Raw genomic sequence first — 18,610 nt, 5'->3', positions numbered from 1 at the left:
GACGGGGAAAAGGCAGCGGAGAGTGAGCAGAACGGTGAGAAGCTGATAGGGGAGGCCGGGGGTTAGTAGAAAGGCTCGTTGTACTGGATACAAAGATGAGTAATACAAAGGAGCAATTACAATATGTATTTCGCTTTACAGAGCATTTGTTGTTTTTTTTAGATGGGGTCAGTGACCCCCACTTTTAAAGCTGGAAAGAGTTAAAATAAAAATGCAAATACTTAAAACTATACAAAAAAAACAACGAAGACCAATAAGAAGTGGCCATTTCATAACCTACTAATATATTTCCTTGATTTTAAAGGGGAACCCCACCCAATAAATGAACATTAAAAGAAATCTAACCAGTGGCTTTGAAGTTAGGGCTAATTAGAAGCCGTATCTGCCAGTCTGTTTATATTCGCTGCACTGCTGCTTCTGACTCCTGAAACCTGGAGGAAAGCCGACCTGTTACATTGTGTTTTTAGAGTCAGATAAAAGAATAGGAAGATGCTAAGGGGGGTGGGGTATCTGTGCCACCTGCTCTCTCTTTATTTACCCCCCTCCCCCATTTTTAATATCTTCAGGACAGAGACAGTCCAGAAGATTCTGGGAGATTTAGTCGTCTGGCGTTAAATCTCCTCTTCTTAGTGCGTCTAATCCTTCCCGAACTGCCTACCCGCCGGCTAGAATCTAAATCACCGGTGGGATGGCACTCTGAGTGCTTAGTTTTCCGAAGTCGCCCGAAGTTGGCTCATGAGGAAGTGGAGTGCTTCAGAAAATGAAATGCTCCATCCCGCTGGCGATTTCGATTCGAGACGACGGGAAGGCAGTTCGGGGAGATTAGTCGCCCGAAGAAAAGGCGATTTGTCGCCGGGAGACTAATCTCCTCGAATCTCCACGTGTGTCTCTACCCTTATGATGCTAGGAGGGAAGGGAGGAGGGTGATATCACTCTTGCAGTACAGCAGTGACTGAAGTTTATCAGAGCTCAAGTCACATGACTGGGGGAAGCTGGGAAACTGACAATATGTCTAGCCCCATGTCAGATTTTAAAATTAAATATTAAAAAAAATCTGCATGTTCTTTTAAGAAGTGCAGAATTCTGCTGGAGCAGCACTATTAACTGATGTGTTTTGAAAAATACATTTTTTCCTATGACAATATCACTTTAAAGGGGTTGTTCACCTTACAAACATTTTTTTCAGTTGTTTTTAGATTGTAAACCAGAAATTAAGACTTTTTTCAATTACTTTCCATTATTTATTTTTTTTACAGTTTTTCCAAAATCTAAGTTTAATGTCCCTGTCTGGTGCTCAGTAATTCAGACGCAGACTCTGAACTGTTACAATTTTGCAATATTTAGTTGATACATTTCTCAGCAGCATCTCTGGAGTATCAGCAACTATTGTATCAATTCTAACAGCTGCCTGTAATGAAACCAAGAGATTCTGCTCAGCAGGGACAAAGACAAAAAAAAAGTTTCAACTAAATGTATCAATTTAGAACAGTTTACAGGGTCAGCGACCCTCCCTCCCAGAGCTGCTTTAGAAGGTGAAAAATGACACTTTACACTTCAATAGTAGAAAAACGGTGACACATAGAAAATAGAAAGTAATTGGAAAAAGTCATTATTTCTGGTGATCTATCTGAAAACAACTAGTTGTTTGAAGGTGAACAACCCCTTTAAATCCTTTGGTGCCACTCACATATCCATTCCTCTCCTTCTGCAGCCATACCATGATCTTATTTACCCGTCTCCTGGCCGTTTCCCTTCTCCTGGTCTCCGGGGCCTTTGCCAAGTTTCAGGAGTTTGACGACAGCGATGATGTAGCAGAGTATGACGACAACGACTTTGCCGAGTTCGAGGACGCTGCGGATGAGGCGCCCACCCTACGCCCTCCAAGCCAGCAAGTCCCAGAGAAAGAGGACGAAATTGAGGATGATGATGAAGAGGAGGAGGAGGCGACAGTAGAGCTGGAGGGACAAGAGGAATTCGAGGAGGATACAGAAGGACAGGTAATAACGGATATCTAACGGATATGTTACTTTGTTCTGTGAGCAGAATTCCAAATGCAGTACAGTGATTACAGCACAGGATAATTGCGAGAGTCACTAATCGAACTTTTGTTATAACCAATAGGAAAGCGACGCCGACGCTGAACCGTATGATGATGAAGAGTTTGAGAATTATGACGACAGGTTGGATACCGGGACTCCAAACAAGAATAACGACCCGATTACCATCGTGGATGTAAGATCTGTTTTGTTTCAGTCCACTGATTTCATCCTCGCTTTGCACGTAATTCAGATCTAGCTTTCCGCTAACAAATTGATCGGTCTTAAGGTTGCCATAGATGCAAAAGATCTATCCCCGATATTCCCCGATATGCCATTAACAAACATGGCTATATCGGGTGTAATCTGATTGTTCGGCTGTATGGCTGAACGATCCGATTACGATATGCCGTGGGCTCCGGCGGGATCGGTCGGGTCAAAATCAAACCTGACCGATCTCCGCCGGACGAAAGATGTCGGCACACGATCCGAAAATCGTACATATCCTCGATTCGTACAATAGGATCTGTGTGTCTATGGCCACCTTTATTGTACACAGTGATCTAGTGGTGTGCGGGTCGACGCCAAAACCCTCAGTATGGGTGAGTCTGTTCAGGCACAGCACCTCTGTAGCAGTGAGCAGGTGTGGGGTCACCGCTGGTGACATTGTTACTTAGAATTTTGAGCAGCTTTCTTGTCTGCAGCAGAGAGAAGTGTACTTGATACAGCTCAGCCCTATATCATATTCCCATGTGTTGCTTTTTGTCTGGTAGGTTCCTGCTCACCTACAGAACAGCTGGGAGAGCTATTACATGGAGATCCTTATGGTGACTGGGCTGTTGGCCTACATCATGAACTACATCATTGGCAAAAACAAAAACAGCCGGCTAGCACAGGCCTGGTTCAACTCTCACAGGGAGCTCCTGGAAAGCAACTTCTCTCTTGTGGGTAAGTTCTTGCAGCTACAAATATGTGCCAAAATTAGGGTTGCACCGAATCCACTTTTTGGGATTCGACCGAATCCTTTGTGAACAATTCAGCCGAACCCTTTGTAAATAGATTTGCCCGAATACTGAATCCGAATCATAATTTGCATATGCAAATAAGGGGTGGAAAAAGTGGGTGGAAACATTTTTACTTCCTTGTTTTGTGACGTGGTTTCCCTTTCCAACCCTACTTTGCCTATGCAAATTAATATTTGGATCAATTTCTGCCAGGCACAAGGATTCGGGCAAATCCAAATCCTGCTGAAAAAGGCAGAATCCTGTGTTCAGTGCATCCCTAGCCCAAATATTTTTTTTTTTATTATCCATACTTTACCTCTGTTTTATGGCAGGATACAGTGTTTACTTTATAAACAGAAAATAAATATTTTAGGAACGACTTCACAAAGATTTGGCTAAGGAAATACAGGTATGGGATCCATTATCCGGAAACCCATTATCCAGAAAGCTTCCGAATTCTGGAATGCCTGTCTCCCATAGACTCCATTTTATCCAAATTTCCTTTTTCTGTGTAATAATAAAACAGTAGCTTGTACTTGATCCCAACTAAGATATAATTAATCCTTATTGGAGGCAAAACCAGCCTATTGGGTTTATTTAATATTTATATGATTTTCTAGTAGACTTAAGGTATGAAGATCCAAATTACGGAAAGATCAGTTTCCAGAAAACGCCTGGTTCAGAGCATTCTGGATAACAGGTCCCATACCTGTACTGTACTTGATCCTAACTAAGATATAATTAATCCTTATTGGAAGCAAAACCAGCCTATTGGGTTTATTTAAAGGAGAAGGAAAGACTAAAATTAAGTAAGCTTTATCAGAAAGGTCTATATAAATACACCAGTAAACCCTCAAAGTAATGCTGCTCTGAGTCCTCTATCAAAAGAAACACGGCATTTCTTTCCTTTTATTGTGTACTCATGGGCTTCTGTATCAGACTTCCTGTTTTCAGCATAAATCTCCAGGGCAGGGCTTGAGCATGCTCAGTTTGCTCCTCTCTCCCTCCTCCCATCCCTGCTCCCAGCTCAGAGCTGTAAGTGAGCAGGGAGAGACTCAGCCAGGAAGTGATGTCACGCCAAGCTTATATGGCCGCTTCTATCCTAAACAAACAGAGACATTATCTACAGCGGTTTACTCCGGTATGGTAAAGCGTTTTGCAGAATAAATATAGTGTTCTAGCTTGCACTATTGTGGCTAATCTGTTGGCAATAAACCGTCTTGGAGCTTTCCTTCTCCTTTAATGTTTCCATGATTTTCTAGTAGACTTAAAGGGGTTGTTCACCTTCAAACACTTTTTTTTTCAGTTCAGTTGGTTTCAGATAGTTTACTAGAAATAAAGGCTTTTTTCTATTTGTGACCGTTTTTCTAATATTGAAGTGCAAAGTTTCATTTTTCACCCACCTCTATGAGGGTGGGGGTTGCTGACTTTTTAAAGGACCAGTAACATCAGATTATTTTTTTTGTTTTAAATTCGTTAGTATACAACAGGAAAAAAACACACAAAGACAAATGAAACTTTGAAATTGCTAAGTCTTTATTAAGAAATAACTTACCAAAACTCCGCTTGCGCTCCTCTTCAGAAAAGCGACATGGTGACGATCGATCTTGCAGGGCTCGATTTCTCCTCCTTGGCTATCTCCTATAAGGAAGGCAGGGAGTAGAAATCGAGTGCTGCGCGATGGATCGTCTGATCGCTTTTCTGAAGAGGAGCGCAAGCAAAGTTCCGGTAAGTTATTTCTTTATGAAGACATAGCGATTTCAAAGTTTCATTTGTCTTTGTGTTGTTTTTTTTATTGGTTGTATACTAAAATGTTTTAAATTGATATATTTAGTTGATACATTTCTTATCCCCGTTGAGCCAAATCCCGGAGTTTCATTAAAGGCGGCTGTTAGAATTGATACAATAGTTGCTAATATTCCACAGATGCTGCTGAGAAATGGATTAACTAAAAGTTGCAAATTGTAACAGTTCAGAGTCTGCTCTTGGATCACTGAGCTGCCAGACTGACACACCAGAGACAGGAACATTCAACTTTAAAGTTCAATTTTGGGAAACCGGTAAAAAATAAAAGATGGAAAGATATTGAAAAAAGCCTTTGTTTATGGTGAACAATCTGAAAACAACTCAACTGAAAAAAGGGTTTGGAAGCTGAACAACCCCTTTAAAGGATCAGTAACATCAATTTTTTTTAAAAAAGAAATTTGTTAGTATACATGGAAAAACTACTAAGACAAATTAAACTTTAAAATCGCAAAGCCTTTATTAAAAAATAACATTCTCAAACTCTATTGCACGCCTCTGCAGAAGCAATTGGGGCAGCACTCGATTTCTCCTCCCTGGCTATCTCCTATGAGGAAGGCAGGGAGGAGAAATCAAGTGCCGCACAATGGATTGCTATCTGAGTGGAGTTTCCGTAAGTTCTTTCTTAATAAAGGCTATGCAATTTTAACGTTTAATTTGTCTTGGTGGGTTTTTTTTCGATGTATACTAACTATTTTTTTTTGTTTTAAACATTTTGATGTTACTGGTCTTTTAAGAGATACAGATCCAAATTACAGAAAGATCGGTTATCCGGCAAACCCCAGGTCCTGAGCATTCTGGATAACGGGTCCCATACCTGTATTTTGTTTTATATAAATGGGATTGATTGGTCTCTGCATTGTTTTATAACAGGGGATGATGGAATGAATAAGGATGCTGTAAGTACAGGAATGCTGAACCAGGAGAATGATCACATCTATAATATGTGGTGCTCAGGGAGGCTGTGCTGTGAGGGCATGCTGATTCAACTCAAGGTAAGCAATAGAGAAGGAAAAACTCAGCCTGTTAGAAACAGGTTACTCTTAAAGGTAGAATGTCTGCTGGGTTTAAAGGGGTGGTTCACCTTTAAAGATATATTAAGAGATTTTATAGTTTTTTCATTATTTGCTGACACTTTCCAGCTTTCAAATGGGGGTGACTGACCCCCATCTAAAAAACAAATGCTCTATAAGGCTACAAATGAATTGTTATTGCTACTTGATATTACTGAGCTTTCTATTCAGGTCCTCTCCTATTCATATTCCAGCCTCTTGTTCAAATTAATGCATGGTTGCTAGGGGAATCTGGACTGCTGACATTGCAAACTGGAGAGCTGCTTTTTTAATAAAAAATTACGTTACTGGTCCTTAAATATAATTGAATTATGTTACAACAGCGCCACCTGCTGGTCAGTTTCCCACCAGTCTGACCACCAAGTAGTCAAGGAAGTTGTCAGGAGAAAGAAAGAGGCTGCTCTGATGTTCTTCTGCTTAGGAATAAAATTAGATACTTTTCTTACATCTTTCCTAAGCAGAAGAACATCAGAGCAGCCTCTTTCTTTCTCCTGACAACTTCTTTGACTACTTGGTGATCAGACTGGTGGGAAACTGACCCGCAGGTGGAGCTGTTGTAACAAAATTCATTCATATTAACAGTACATGTATCCCTTAATATCTTGGAATAAAAACAAAATAAAGTAAATTGCAAAATGCCTTAGAATAGCCCCCTCATCAATTTTACATTCACTTATTTTAAAGGTTTAATTATCCATTAACTCAAAGGTGAACAACAATGTCTGTCTTTTTCTTCTAGTTTATTAAGCGCCAGGACTTACTTAATGTGTTGTCTCGTATGATGCGCCCCGTGTGTGATCAAGTGGTAAGTACTATGTTCCCCACCCCATAGTAGAATCAATGTGGAGCAGCTTGGATCTGATTCTGCAATTTGTATACACAATATAGCTCTAATAATATGCACTGTCTCCGCTTCCGACACTCACCTGCACTTTGTCTCCCAGCAAATAAAAGTGACAATGAATGACGAAGACATGGACACGTACGTTTTTTCTGTGGGGACTCGGAAAACGCTGATCAGGTTGCAAAAGGAGATGCAGGACTTGGTATGTTAATCTGAAATCAATCGGAAGTCGGTCTTTCCTGGGGCAAACTGTAACCCCCTTTTTGCTTCCACATAGAGTGAATTTTGTGGTGACAAACCTAAATCTGCTGCTAAGATGGGTCTTCCTGAGTCCATGGCCGTCCTTGCTGAGATGGGGGAGGTGACAGACGGTATTATGGATACCAAGGTGAGGAATAGCAATCTAGAAATTACCCCATTCTCCTTCTATTTGCCCTCTTGTCTTCCCTGCTAATGATTCCTTTTTCTGTCTCACACAGATGGTTCACTATCTCACAAATTATTCCGATAAAATAGAGTCCATCCACTTCTCTGACCAGTTCTCCGGTCCAAAGATCATGCAAGAGTAAGTACCACTAATAACACGTTTTCACTTTCTCCTCATATTCTGTGCCGGCTCCACATCATTTAAAAGTAACGAATGCAATAAGGGCTCTGGAAACATGGTTTACCTAAAGTCTTAAAGGGATTCTGTCATGATTTTTATGATTTTATATGTTTGTTTAGTTGCCTGGTGACTAATCGCCTCTTCTTCGGTTTCCCGAACTGCCTTCCACCTGCTAAAATGAAAAATCCCCTGCGGCAACGCACTCGCGGCATTTCGATTTCCGAAGTCACACGAAGTTTCCTCGTGAGGCAACTTTGGAAATCGAAGTGCCGCGAGTGCCATTGAGCTGGCGTTTTCTCATTATAGCTGGTGGCAAGGTAGGGGAATGCAGTTCGGGGAGATTGTCACCCCAAAGGAGAGGCGATTAGTCGCCAGGCGACTAAATCTCCCCGAATCTGCCCGTGTGCCCCTGCCCGTAGGCTGCTGGGGGGAAAGGGATGGGTTGATCACTCCAACTTGCAGTACAGCAGTAAAGTGACTGAAGTTTATTCGAACACAAGTCACGTGACTGGGGGCAGCTGGGAAACTGACAATATGTCTAGCCCCATGATCGATTTCAAAATTAAATATAAAAAAATCAGTTTGCTCTTTTGAGAAATGGATTTCAGTGCAGAATTCTGCTGGAGCAGCACTATTAACTGATGTGTTTAGGGTGAGTGGATATTATCCCCAGGGCCTCAGCATTACAGGTGCCCCTTAGGGGCTCAGAGGGCAGGGTTTCATTGTAGTCAAGCAAGTAGCTTAAAGAGCTGAAGTTAAGCTGTTTGTAATTTACAAGCCAAATAAGGCTCAATTCAGTATTATTTTGGGATATTTATAGAGTAATCTTAGGGGATTTTACAATAAAAAGCTACAGTCTTTGTCGCAAAGGATGTTAAAGGGGTTGTTCACCTTTATGTAATGTTTTAATATAATGTAGAGAGTGCTATTATAAGACTTACTCTCTCATCTCAGGGGGACACAGGCACTGGAGGGTTAACTTCACCTTCCGGGAGGAAAGGACACTAAAAACAAGAACTTTGACAGCCCTCCCAGGGGCCGGCCCGCCTATCCCAGCAGGCTACACCCCCACCAGGAGGCTGTCACACCCCAGTTCTTTTAGTGTCCTCATGGGAGGAGGACACTCTCCCCTCAGGGGAGATTTTTTATTTATTATTTATTTATTTTCCTTTGTAGGTTCCCCGGGCAGGAATTCCGGTTCAGTCCCGGTTGATGCAGGGCATTTTTTGCTGGGGCAGGAGCTACTGCTCTGTTCCCTGAGCCCTTGCGCACTTTGAGACAGGAGCTGCGGCTCAGTTCTCCTGGTTGGGGGGGCAGCGGCTGGATTCCAGTCTTCCGCACCCCCAGCCCAGTAGTGGCTCTCCACTCTGGTGCCGACCACACTACTCCCTTGCCTAGGGAGAGGAGCGGCAGGTTCCCTTCCTCACAGAGGCCTTTTCGGCATTCGCGCCGTTCACCGGTGACGTCATCGCGCATGCGCGCGCACTTGCCTTCTCCTTCGCGCCGTTTTCCTCTTGCTTGGCGCAGTCTTGCAGCGCTCCTCCCGGATATCTCAGACATAGACAGCTTGATTGAGTCTATTCTTGAGACTCTCAACGTGTCTCCACCTGTCTCTGCCGATCCTTCCAAGGATCTCTTTAAGAGACAGAAAAAGACTGCTAAGTTGTTCCCTTCACATGACCAACTTTTTTCTGTAGTCAAGGATGAGTGGGCCTCTCCAGAGCGCAAGATTAATCTTTCCCGTCGCTTTGCCCTTCTCTATCCTTTTCCCAAGGACGACACTGATCTTTGGTGCCTTTCTCCTACAGTCGATCCAGATCCAAGGGCCATAGGGGTAGACGCGCTCACGGCCCCATGGCCGTTCAGCTTCGTTTACGTCTTCCCTCCCCTACCTCTTCTTCCCAGGATACTGAAGAGGATCAAGCGAGAAGGGGTCAGGACCATGCTAGTGGCACCATACTGGCCCAGAAGGGCCTGGTTTGCAGATCTCATCAATCTCGCAGAGACAGAGCCCATCCATCTTCCAAATCGACAGGATCTTCTAAGCCAAGGTCCAGTATTCCACCCGAATATTCATCTGTTCCATTTGACGGCCTGGCTCTTGAGACCCTAGTCCTCAAACGACAGGGGTTTGATGACCGAGTGATAGCGACCATGATTGCTGCCCGAAAACCTTCCTCCTCTCGTATCTATTACAGAACATGGAGGACTTACATCGCATGGTGTACCGCTCACTCTTTTCCCCCGCATCGCTACAGTACGGCCCACATACTCGGGTTCCTGCAGCAGGGCCTCGACAAAGGCCTTCGCCTTGCCTCCCTCAAGTCTCAGATCTCTGCCTTGTCCGTACTTTTCCAGCTCAACATTGCACCTCAATCTCCCGTTCGGACCTTCCTGCAGGGAGTCGCGCATATCGCCCCTCCCATTCGGGCACCTGTACCCGGTTGGGACCTCAACCTAGTCCTGTCGGCTCTACAGAGTGCTCCGTTCGAGCCCCTCGCTCAGGCCTCCGATGTCCTTCTTACCTGGAAGACCGTTTTCCTCCTCGCTATCACGTCTGCCAGACGAGTCTCAGAGCTAGCAGCACTTTCCTGCCGTTCGCCCTTCTTGATTTTTCACCAGGACAAGGCTGTGCTCCGGCCCATACCCTCCTTCCTGCCAAAGGTAGTATCGGCCTTCCACCTCAACCAGGACATAGTGGTTCCATCCTTCTGTCCACAGCCTAAGTGTTCTAAGGAAACTGCACTGCATTCCCTGGACGTAGTCCGCGCTCTCAAATATTATGTTCACAGATCCGAATCCTTTCGCAGGTGTGATGCTCTCCTCGTCATTCCTACTGGTCCACGGAAGGGTCTGAAAGCTTCCAAGACCACCCTTGCCAGATGGATACGATCCACCGGACCTACCAGATCGCCGGTAGACCTTCTCCTATGAGGGTCACGGCCCACTCAACCAGATCACTGGCGGCCTCCTGGGCAGCACGGAACATGGCGTCTGTGGAGCAGATCTGCAAGGCTGCCACGTGGTCTTCCATCCATACCTTCACCCGCTTCTACCAGGTTCATGTTGCCTCCTCTTCTGAGGCTGTCTTCGGTAGGAAGGTACTGCACGCTGCTGTGCAATCTTAAGCTCGATCTACCCACCCTTCTGGGGACTGCTCTTGAACGTCCCTCCAGTGCCTGTGTCCCCCTGAGATGAGAGAGTAAGATGGATTTTTGTCTTACCTGTAAAATCCTTTTCTCTCTTCATCGAAAGGGGGACACAGGCACGCCCATCCCTTACGATATCAAGCTTGGCCACGGAAGGTTCCTTAGACAGTCTCTGTCTAGATCCAGCATCACCTCCTGGTGGGGCTCCCAAGCCCTGGTGATTTTAGCTCCTTTTTGTCCTCGTTGCGTGGACATCCGTCAAGTTAGCCCAAGGTTCTTCCTTGGTCAGTTCTAGTTAATTCCTCAGTTATCTTTTACACTTTTAACGTTCTGGGGTGTGACAGCCTCCTGGTGGGGGTGTAGCCTGCTGGGATAGGCGGGCCGGCCCTTGGGAGGGCTGTCAAAGTTCTTGTTTTTAGTGTCCTTTCCTCCCGGAAGGTGAAGTTAACCCTCCAGTGCCTGTGTCCCCCTTTCGATGAAGAGAGAAAAGGATTTTACAGGTAAGACAAAAATCCATCTATTTGTAATTGGTTTATATTTTTTATTTTTTTTAGCTATTTAGCTTTTTATTTAGCAGCTCTCCAGTTTGCAATTTCAGGAGTCTGGTTGCTAGGGTCCAAATTCGGTTAGCAACCGTGCACTGATTTGAATAAGAGACTGGAATATGAATAGGAGAGGCCTGAATAGAAAGACGAGGAATGAAAATCAGAAATAACAATGAATGTGTAGCTTTGCAGAGAATTTGTTTTTTAGATGGAGACAGTGACTGTCATTTGAAAGATTCAGAATTAAAAGGCAAAATTTTCAAAAACTATAAAAAAAAATATTTAAAATCAATTGAAAAAGTGCTTAGAATTGGCCTTTCTGTAACATACTAAAAGTTGATTTAAAGGTGAACCACCCCTTAAATTATCATTTTCCAGCCATGGCATGCTAATCATTTCTTGTGCTTTTTAGGGAAGGGCAGCCACTAAAACTCCCAGAGACCAAGAAAACTCTTCTGTTTACATTTAATGGTAAGTTGAGAGGATTTGTGGGAATATATCCTGTTTGATTGAAGGATTTGTTTATTTCTTCTTATACAGATAGTAAGATAGAGTACTTCTCTTAAAGGAGAACTAAAGCCTAACTAAAGAAGTAGCTAGAAATGTTGTACATGATGTTTTGTGCTTCTGTACCAGCCCAAGGCAACCACAGCCCTTTAGCAGTAAAGATCTGTGTCTCCAAAGATGCCCCAGTAGCTCCCCATCTTCTTTTCTGCTGATTCACTGCACATGCTCTGTGCTGCTGTCACTTACTGAGCTTAGGGACCCACTCACAATATACAGTACACATAGAATAGAAATGTCACAATATAAGGCTGATTAGTAATTAATACACATAATTACTACATGGCAGCACAGAAACCAGTGCAATTAGCATCAGAATTTAATAATCAGCAAACCTGTAGCATCAGCTTATATTACAGCCAGGGAAGCTCATTTTCTGCTGCTGGATAATTAGTGACGAGCCCTAAGCTTAGCTTCTCAACAGCCAATCAGAGCCCACTGAGCATGTGAGTGTCACAGACACTTTCCAAGATGGTGACCCCCTGTGACAAGTTTGAAGTCCTGGATCATTGCTGCTATTGACAAGCTCAAACTTTAGCCTTGTGCAATAAGTTCACTATATAAAATATGGCGTTTTTAGCCATATTAATTTTTAGGGTTTAGTTCTCCTTTAATATACATATTTATACATGAATGCGGTTGTCATCTTTCTTTTCTGTGCTTAGGTAGACCTGACCATTCTCTTGTTTATACAGACAAAGCAAAGATGTCCTCTGCACTCAGCGCATTATCAGTATATTAAGGACATTTTGTGCATTAAGCTACTAAAATAAAAATTGCCATCCCCTTTTAAATAAATCGGAGATTGTTCGTCCATAAATTATAATATATTTAAGCTGGCCACCTACATCAAGTCATCCCTGGTCTGGCCAGTCCTTTGCAGGTATGGGATCTGTTATCCCTAAACCCATTATCCAGAAAGCTCAGCATTACAGAAAGGTCGTCTCCAATAGACTCTGTTATAATCAAATTATCCAAATTTTAAAAAATGATTTCCTTTTATTGTGTAATAATAAAACAGTCGCTTGTACTTGATCCCAACTAAGATATAATTAATCCTTATTGGATGTAAAACCAGCCTATTGGGTTTATTTCATGTTTACCGTATATACTCGAGTATAAGCCGTCCCTAGTATAAGCCGAGGTACCTAATTTTACCTCCAAAAACTGGGAAAGCTTATTGACTCGAGTATAAGCCGAGGGTGAGAAATGCAGCAGCTTCTGGTAAGTTTCAATCAAAAAATTGAGGGTTTCTGCTCCCATTGGAGGTGCCGGCGTCTCGTTTTTGGATTCCGGCGACAATTCTTGGACGCCGGCGAATATTCTTGGAGACTATTCTTGGACGCCGGCGACTATTCTTGGACGCCGGCGACCGTTTTTGCACTTGACCTGAGTATAAGCCGAGGTAGAGTTTTTCAGCATATTTTGGGGGCTGAAAAACTCGGCTTATACTCGAGTATATACGGTACATGATTTCCTAGTAGATTTAAAGTAGGGATGCACCGAATCCACTATTTTGGATTTGACCAAATCCATAATAATAATAATGCCTGGGGACTCCATAATAATAATAATAATGGACAGCATTTAAATGCCTGGGGACTCCATATTAATAATAATGGACAGCCTTAATCTAAGGAGATAATCCAGTGTGTAAAGATATCCCACCAAAGGATTGTCATTTATAACAGCTTAATAACTGTTTTACTCTTGCAGTGCCTGGTTCTGGAAATGCATCTGTGAAAGATATGGAGGCCCTTCTACCACTGATGAATATGGTGATTTACAGTATTGATAAGGTTAAAAAATTCCGTCTAAACCGAGAGGTGAGTACAGCACCAACGCCTGGATTGTTTTAGTAACTGCTCCAGTTAGCATGGGGTTTTCTTTTGGGCATAATGTAACCATCTCTGCTTCTTTTCTATCACAAATGTGGTACCCTAGTCTTGATCCATCCCTGCTATTCTAAGAGGCAGCCCCAGCTTCGAGTTTACACAACAGTAGCTTGTTTTAAATGTAAACTTTATATTTCGGTCCCTAAAAAACAGATCACGGTGATGTTTTTGTTACTCACTTATGTCCCATAACCACAATTTTTGTCTTCTGTTTTAATTTTCAAAGGGGAAGCAAAAAGCTGACAAGAATCGTGCCCGAGTCGAAGAAAACTTCCTGAAGATCACTCACGTACAACGCCAGGAGGCGGCTCAGACCCGCCGTGAAGAGAAGAAGCGGGCAGAGAAAGAACGCATCATGAACGAGGAGGATCCTGAGAAACAACGGCGTCTAGAGGTGAGCGCGCTTAACCAGAGGCTGCGGCCACTACGAGTATACAGCTAGTCAATACAAGTGTAATAAATGGATGCAGTATTAATGGTGACCGGTTTTTTTTTAAAATTCGCTTTTGCCTCTTGTATACGGTAGGTATTTTTAACTGGGGGAATTTAGTTGGCTATTCTGTAAAATGATGTAACACCCCATTTATGTCTCCGCAAACGTTATATGTTAAAAGGGATACTGTCATGGGAAAAAAAATTTTTTTCCAAAACACATCAGTTAATAGAGCTGCTCCAGCAGAATTCTGCACTGAAATCTGTTTCTCAAAAGAGCAAACAGATTTTTTTATTTTTAACTTTGAAATCTGACATGGGGCTAGACATATTGTGCGTTTCCCAGCTGCCCCCAGTCATGTTACTTGTGCTCTGATAAACTTCAGTCACTCTTTACTGCTGTACTGCAAGTTGGAGTGATATTACCCCCCCCAGCAGCCTAACAACAGAACAATGGGAAGGTAACCAGATAGCATTTCACTAACACAAGATAACAGCTGCCTGGTAGATCTAAGAACAGCACTCAATAGTAAAATCCAGGTCCCACTGAGACCCATTCAGTTACATTGAGTAGGAGAAACAACAGGCTGCCAGAAAGCAGTTCCATCCTGCTGGCTCTTTCTGAAAGCACATGACCAGGCAAAATGACCTGAGATGCACCTACACACTAATAGTTAGGGAGCACAACAAGGAAGTAAAAAATGGTTTCCCATTCCCACCCCTAATTTGCATATGTAAATTAAGATTTCGGTTCAGTATTCGGCCGAATAGTAGATTCGGTGCATCCCAACTAATATTACATCTAAAAAAAAAATACACTTGCTGGTTCATTAATGAAATTTTATACTGTAGATTGAATTATTTGCAGTGTTAACTGTCATTTAGAAATAAAAATCATGGTCATGTTGGTGGTGCCATAATCGCTCAAAAAACAGGAAAATATACAGGTGCTGTTGTCAGCTATCTGGTTAAGGACAGAGACACGCGGTCAGATTCGGTGAGATTAGTCGCCTGGTGACAAATCTCCTTCTTCAGGGTGACTAATCTCCCGGAACTGCCTCCCCACCGGCTAGAATGTAAATAGCTGGTGGGATGGCACTCAGAGCGCATCGTTTTTCCGTAGTCGCCCAAAGTTTCCTCACAAGGCGACTTCGGCTAGAATGTAAATCGCCGGCGGGATGGCACTCTGAGCGCTTCGTTTTCCGAAGTTGCCTGAAGTTTCCTCACAAGGCGAAAACGATGCGCTCTGAGTGCCATCCCACTGGCGATTTAAATTGTAGCCGGCGGGGAGGCCGTTTGCCCCGAAGAAGAGAAGATTTGTCGCCAGGCGACTAATCTTTCTGAATCGCAGCGTGCGTCTCTGCCCTGTTTCCTTTCTTAAGCTAATTTAAAAATGCTCTTTCTACCCCTTAGGAAGCTGCTCAGCGTCGAGAGCAAAAGAAGATAGAAAAGAAGCAAATGAAGATGAAGCAGATCAAAGTAAAAGCCATGTAACTTGTCCAAATAATCCCTCCAGTATCAGGAGAGCAGGTGGAAGCAGCGCACAGTATAGGAAGGCAACAGATTTGATATCCACACTAATGTACAGTCTGGAATCCTTCTTTTCTTGTATTCTATAGGTGTCCTCAATTCTGACACGGGTGCCCTTGTGTCTTCAATAGCCGTGTATTGCAACACCTAATTCCAGGTTGTCTATTTTACTATTTTATATGCCTGGAATGGGCTGAAACACATATCAGGAATAAAGTACGGTAAAGGGGAAGTGTTACTGTTGTAGTGATACACTGACAATAATTATCCGATGCTCTAAGATTTACAATAAAAATGAAACCCTTCAGTCAGATCAGATTCAGTACGGTCACCGAAGCCTATAAAATATCCTGCTGGAGTTATTTTGGATGTCATTTTATTTTTTTTTTAAATGGTTTGTTTTAATCAAGATAATTAGCATAAAGTGTCCACTAATTCCCCTTTCCTATTCAGCCAAGAATGGGTGCAGCTTTATGCAGCCTGGAAGTTAGAATTTGATAGCACACAAGAACATTATTAGATTATGGGCTTAGAATGGTTTTTTTTTTTTCTATTTTGATAGGAATGTCCCCCCGGTTCAGAGTTTATATATAATATTAGTACTTAAGTTATCGAAACATTATGAAAGATATGACCCGTAAAAGGAGTGGTATTATTATTATTGTATATTATTTACAAGGAGTCTTAAAGGTTGCTTTTCAAGGAGCTGTAGCCATTGTTAAGATTGGCTTACTTAAATGGGTTGTTCACCTTCAAACACTTGTTTCAGATTGTTCACCATAAACAAAGACTTTTTCCAATCACTTTCTATTTGTGGCCGGTTTTCTGATATTGAAGTGTAAAGTTTTATTTTCACCTTCTAAAGCAGCTCTGGGGGGGGGGGGGTCGGCGACTTTTTAACTGATCTAAATTGATACATTTAGTTGATACATTTGTTATTTTTGTCCCTGCTGAGCAGAATCCCTGAGTTTCATTACAGGCACCTGTTAGACTTGATACAATAGTTGCTAATATTCCACAGATGCTGCTGAGAAATGTATCAACTAATTGTACCAATTAAATGTATCAAATTGTTACAGTTCAGAGTCTTCTTTTTGGATCACTGAGCTGCCAGACAAACACTATAGACAGGAACATTCAACTTTAAACTTACATTTTGGGAAAATGGTAAAAAAAATAAAAGATGGAAACAATTGGAAAAAGTCTTGATTTCTGGTGAATAGGGATGGGTGAATTTGACTCGTTTCGCCAACAATTCGCTGCCGGCGAAATGTCGCCAACACCAATTAAAGTCTATGAGCGTCTTTTTTTTTTTTTTTTGGACGCACAACGCCATACAAGTCAATTCCGCAGCGAAACAAGGCAGAAAAAATCCGCCCATCCCTACTGGTGAACAATCTGAAAACAACTCGACTGAAAGAAGTGTTTAGAAGGTAAACAACCCCTTTAACTACCAGTTTCAAGGCTGATATATGAATACCTCTCTGATACTGAACACAATTTTAAGCACGAAATTATATGAAATATGAATTACTTTTCACAACATCCTATTTCTGACCGTTCAGGCTGTCTGGTTTTTTGGACGCCCCCGTGGGGTAAGTGGTAGCAGCCCGACTACTTCTAGGGCTCCTAGAAAATTCAGTGTTTTGGGCACGGCAAGAAAAAGCCTAGGAAATTGATTGAGACGCCATAACAATGGGGCTCATTTATAAACACTGGGCAAATTTGCTCCTGGGCAGTAACCCATAGCAACAAATCAGATAATTGCTTCCAGTGTTCACCCTGCAACTGATAAAAGCTAATCACTGATTGGTTGCTATGGGTTACTGCCCAGGAGCAAATTTGCCCCATGTTTATAAATGAGCCCCAGTATCTTTTTAACAGAAGAGTATATACACTTTGCTCACTGCCTTCAACCCTCTTTCTGTGGGATTCCAAGTAGGCAATATTTTTGTTTTATATGTTTCATACACACCACTGAACTATGGCATCATCTCCTAGAGGCATATTTATCAAGGGTCACATTTTGAATTTGTGATTTTTTTTTTTTAAACTCTAAATTCAACCAATCTAAATTTATTATAAAAATCTAATTTTGGAAACTCGGGTGAATAGGATCGACCTGAATACTTGAATCGAATTCAATTTCAATTTTTAAAACTCAATTCTAGTTTTTTCTCCGAAAAACCTTGAATGTCCAAATTAATCCCTGGACGTCTCCCATTGACTTAAACAGCAATTCGGCAGGTTTTAGGTGGCGAAATTCTATTTTTTTTTTTGAAAAACTCGAATCTAATTTTCAATTGGACCCTTGATAAATCTGCCCCTTAAAGTTTCATTATTTTAAGAGTGCTGCTCACTAGTCCTGTGAGGGTCCCGAGCTGCTCGCAGCAAGTCCTGCCTTTCCCCAATACTGTGATGAGCTTCATGTTTGCAATAAAAATGGCCCATAGAAACACTAAGAAATGTAGAAATCTGAAGCTATGCAAGAGCATTTTTAGTGAAGTCACATGACTGTTTCAGATGATGTATCGATGCAACGCTATGCAAGCTGATTCAATGGTGTTGAAAGGAGCGCACGTAAGCCAGTGTTGCGAGTCTTCGAAAAAGCGAAATGATTTGAATAAAGAGAATTTGTTGATGTTGATTTCTGCAGTTTCTGTTTAATAAATTATTTTTATTTGTATATTATGTTAGCATGCTTTTTTTTTTATTATTATTGTGTGACCTCTGGTTTTTAGAGACACTGTATGGCCAAAAATTATCCGTACAGGTCCATACAGAATGGGAGTGAAAGAACTTCACTGGGCTCCACAGATCCCTGACTTCAACCCAACTGAACCCCTGTGGGATGAAATAGAACTCTGACTGTAAGCCAGGCCCAACATCTAGTGGGAAACTTCCCAGAAGAGATGGGGCTGTTATAACAAAAAAGGGAGGCGCCACCTTATATTAAAGGAGACATTTTGTGTAAAATATAAGAATGTACCAGTGCATTATACTCATTTAGATATAGAAGAATTGTGCTTAAAAAAAGTGTTTCAGGCTGATTTATTGAATATTTCTGCAAAACCCCTAATAATCCCTCCCTTCTCTTCCACTTCCTGCAGCCTCCTTTCTCAGCTCAC

The 18,610-nt window shown here is 42.2% G+C and overlaps 1 protein-coding gene across 1 annotated transcript; it reads left to right on the top strand.

The window, feature by feature from the left end:
- Positions 1-10: 10 nt before the first annotated feature.
- Positions 11-16,659, top strand: ccdc47.S (coiled-coil domain containing 47 S homeolog; the record flags this gene model as incomplete). The annotated part of the gene is given in 13 exon segments (NM_001093589.1): positions 11-34; positions 1,712-1,997; positions 2,122-2,232; positions 2,810-2,984; positions 5,717-5,838; positions 6,656-6,721; positions 6,861-6,962; positions 7,038-7,148; positions 7,240-7,325; positions 11,474-11,532; positions 13,342-13,451; positions 13,747-13,914; positions 15,366-16,659. Coding segments are annotated over 12 exon segments (1,470 nt in total). The 3' UTR covers positions 15,447-16,659.
- Between the last annotated feature and the right edge of the window lie 1,951 nt (positions 16,660-18,610).

Source organism: Xenopus laevis, chromosome 9_10S (assembly GCF_017654675.1).
Source record: "Xenopus laevis strain J_2021 chromosome 9_10S, Xenopus_laevis_v10.1, whole genome shotgun sequence".
Taxonomy (NCBI): domain Eukaryota; kingdom Metazoa; phylum Chordata; class Amphibia; order Anura; family Pipidae; genus Xenopus; species Xenopus laevis.
This window is presented reverse-complemented; position numbering and strand designations above follow the sequence as displayed.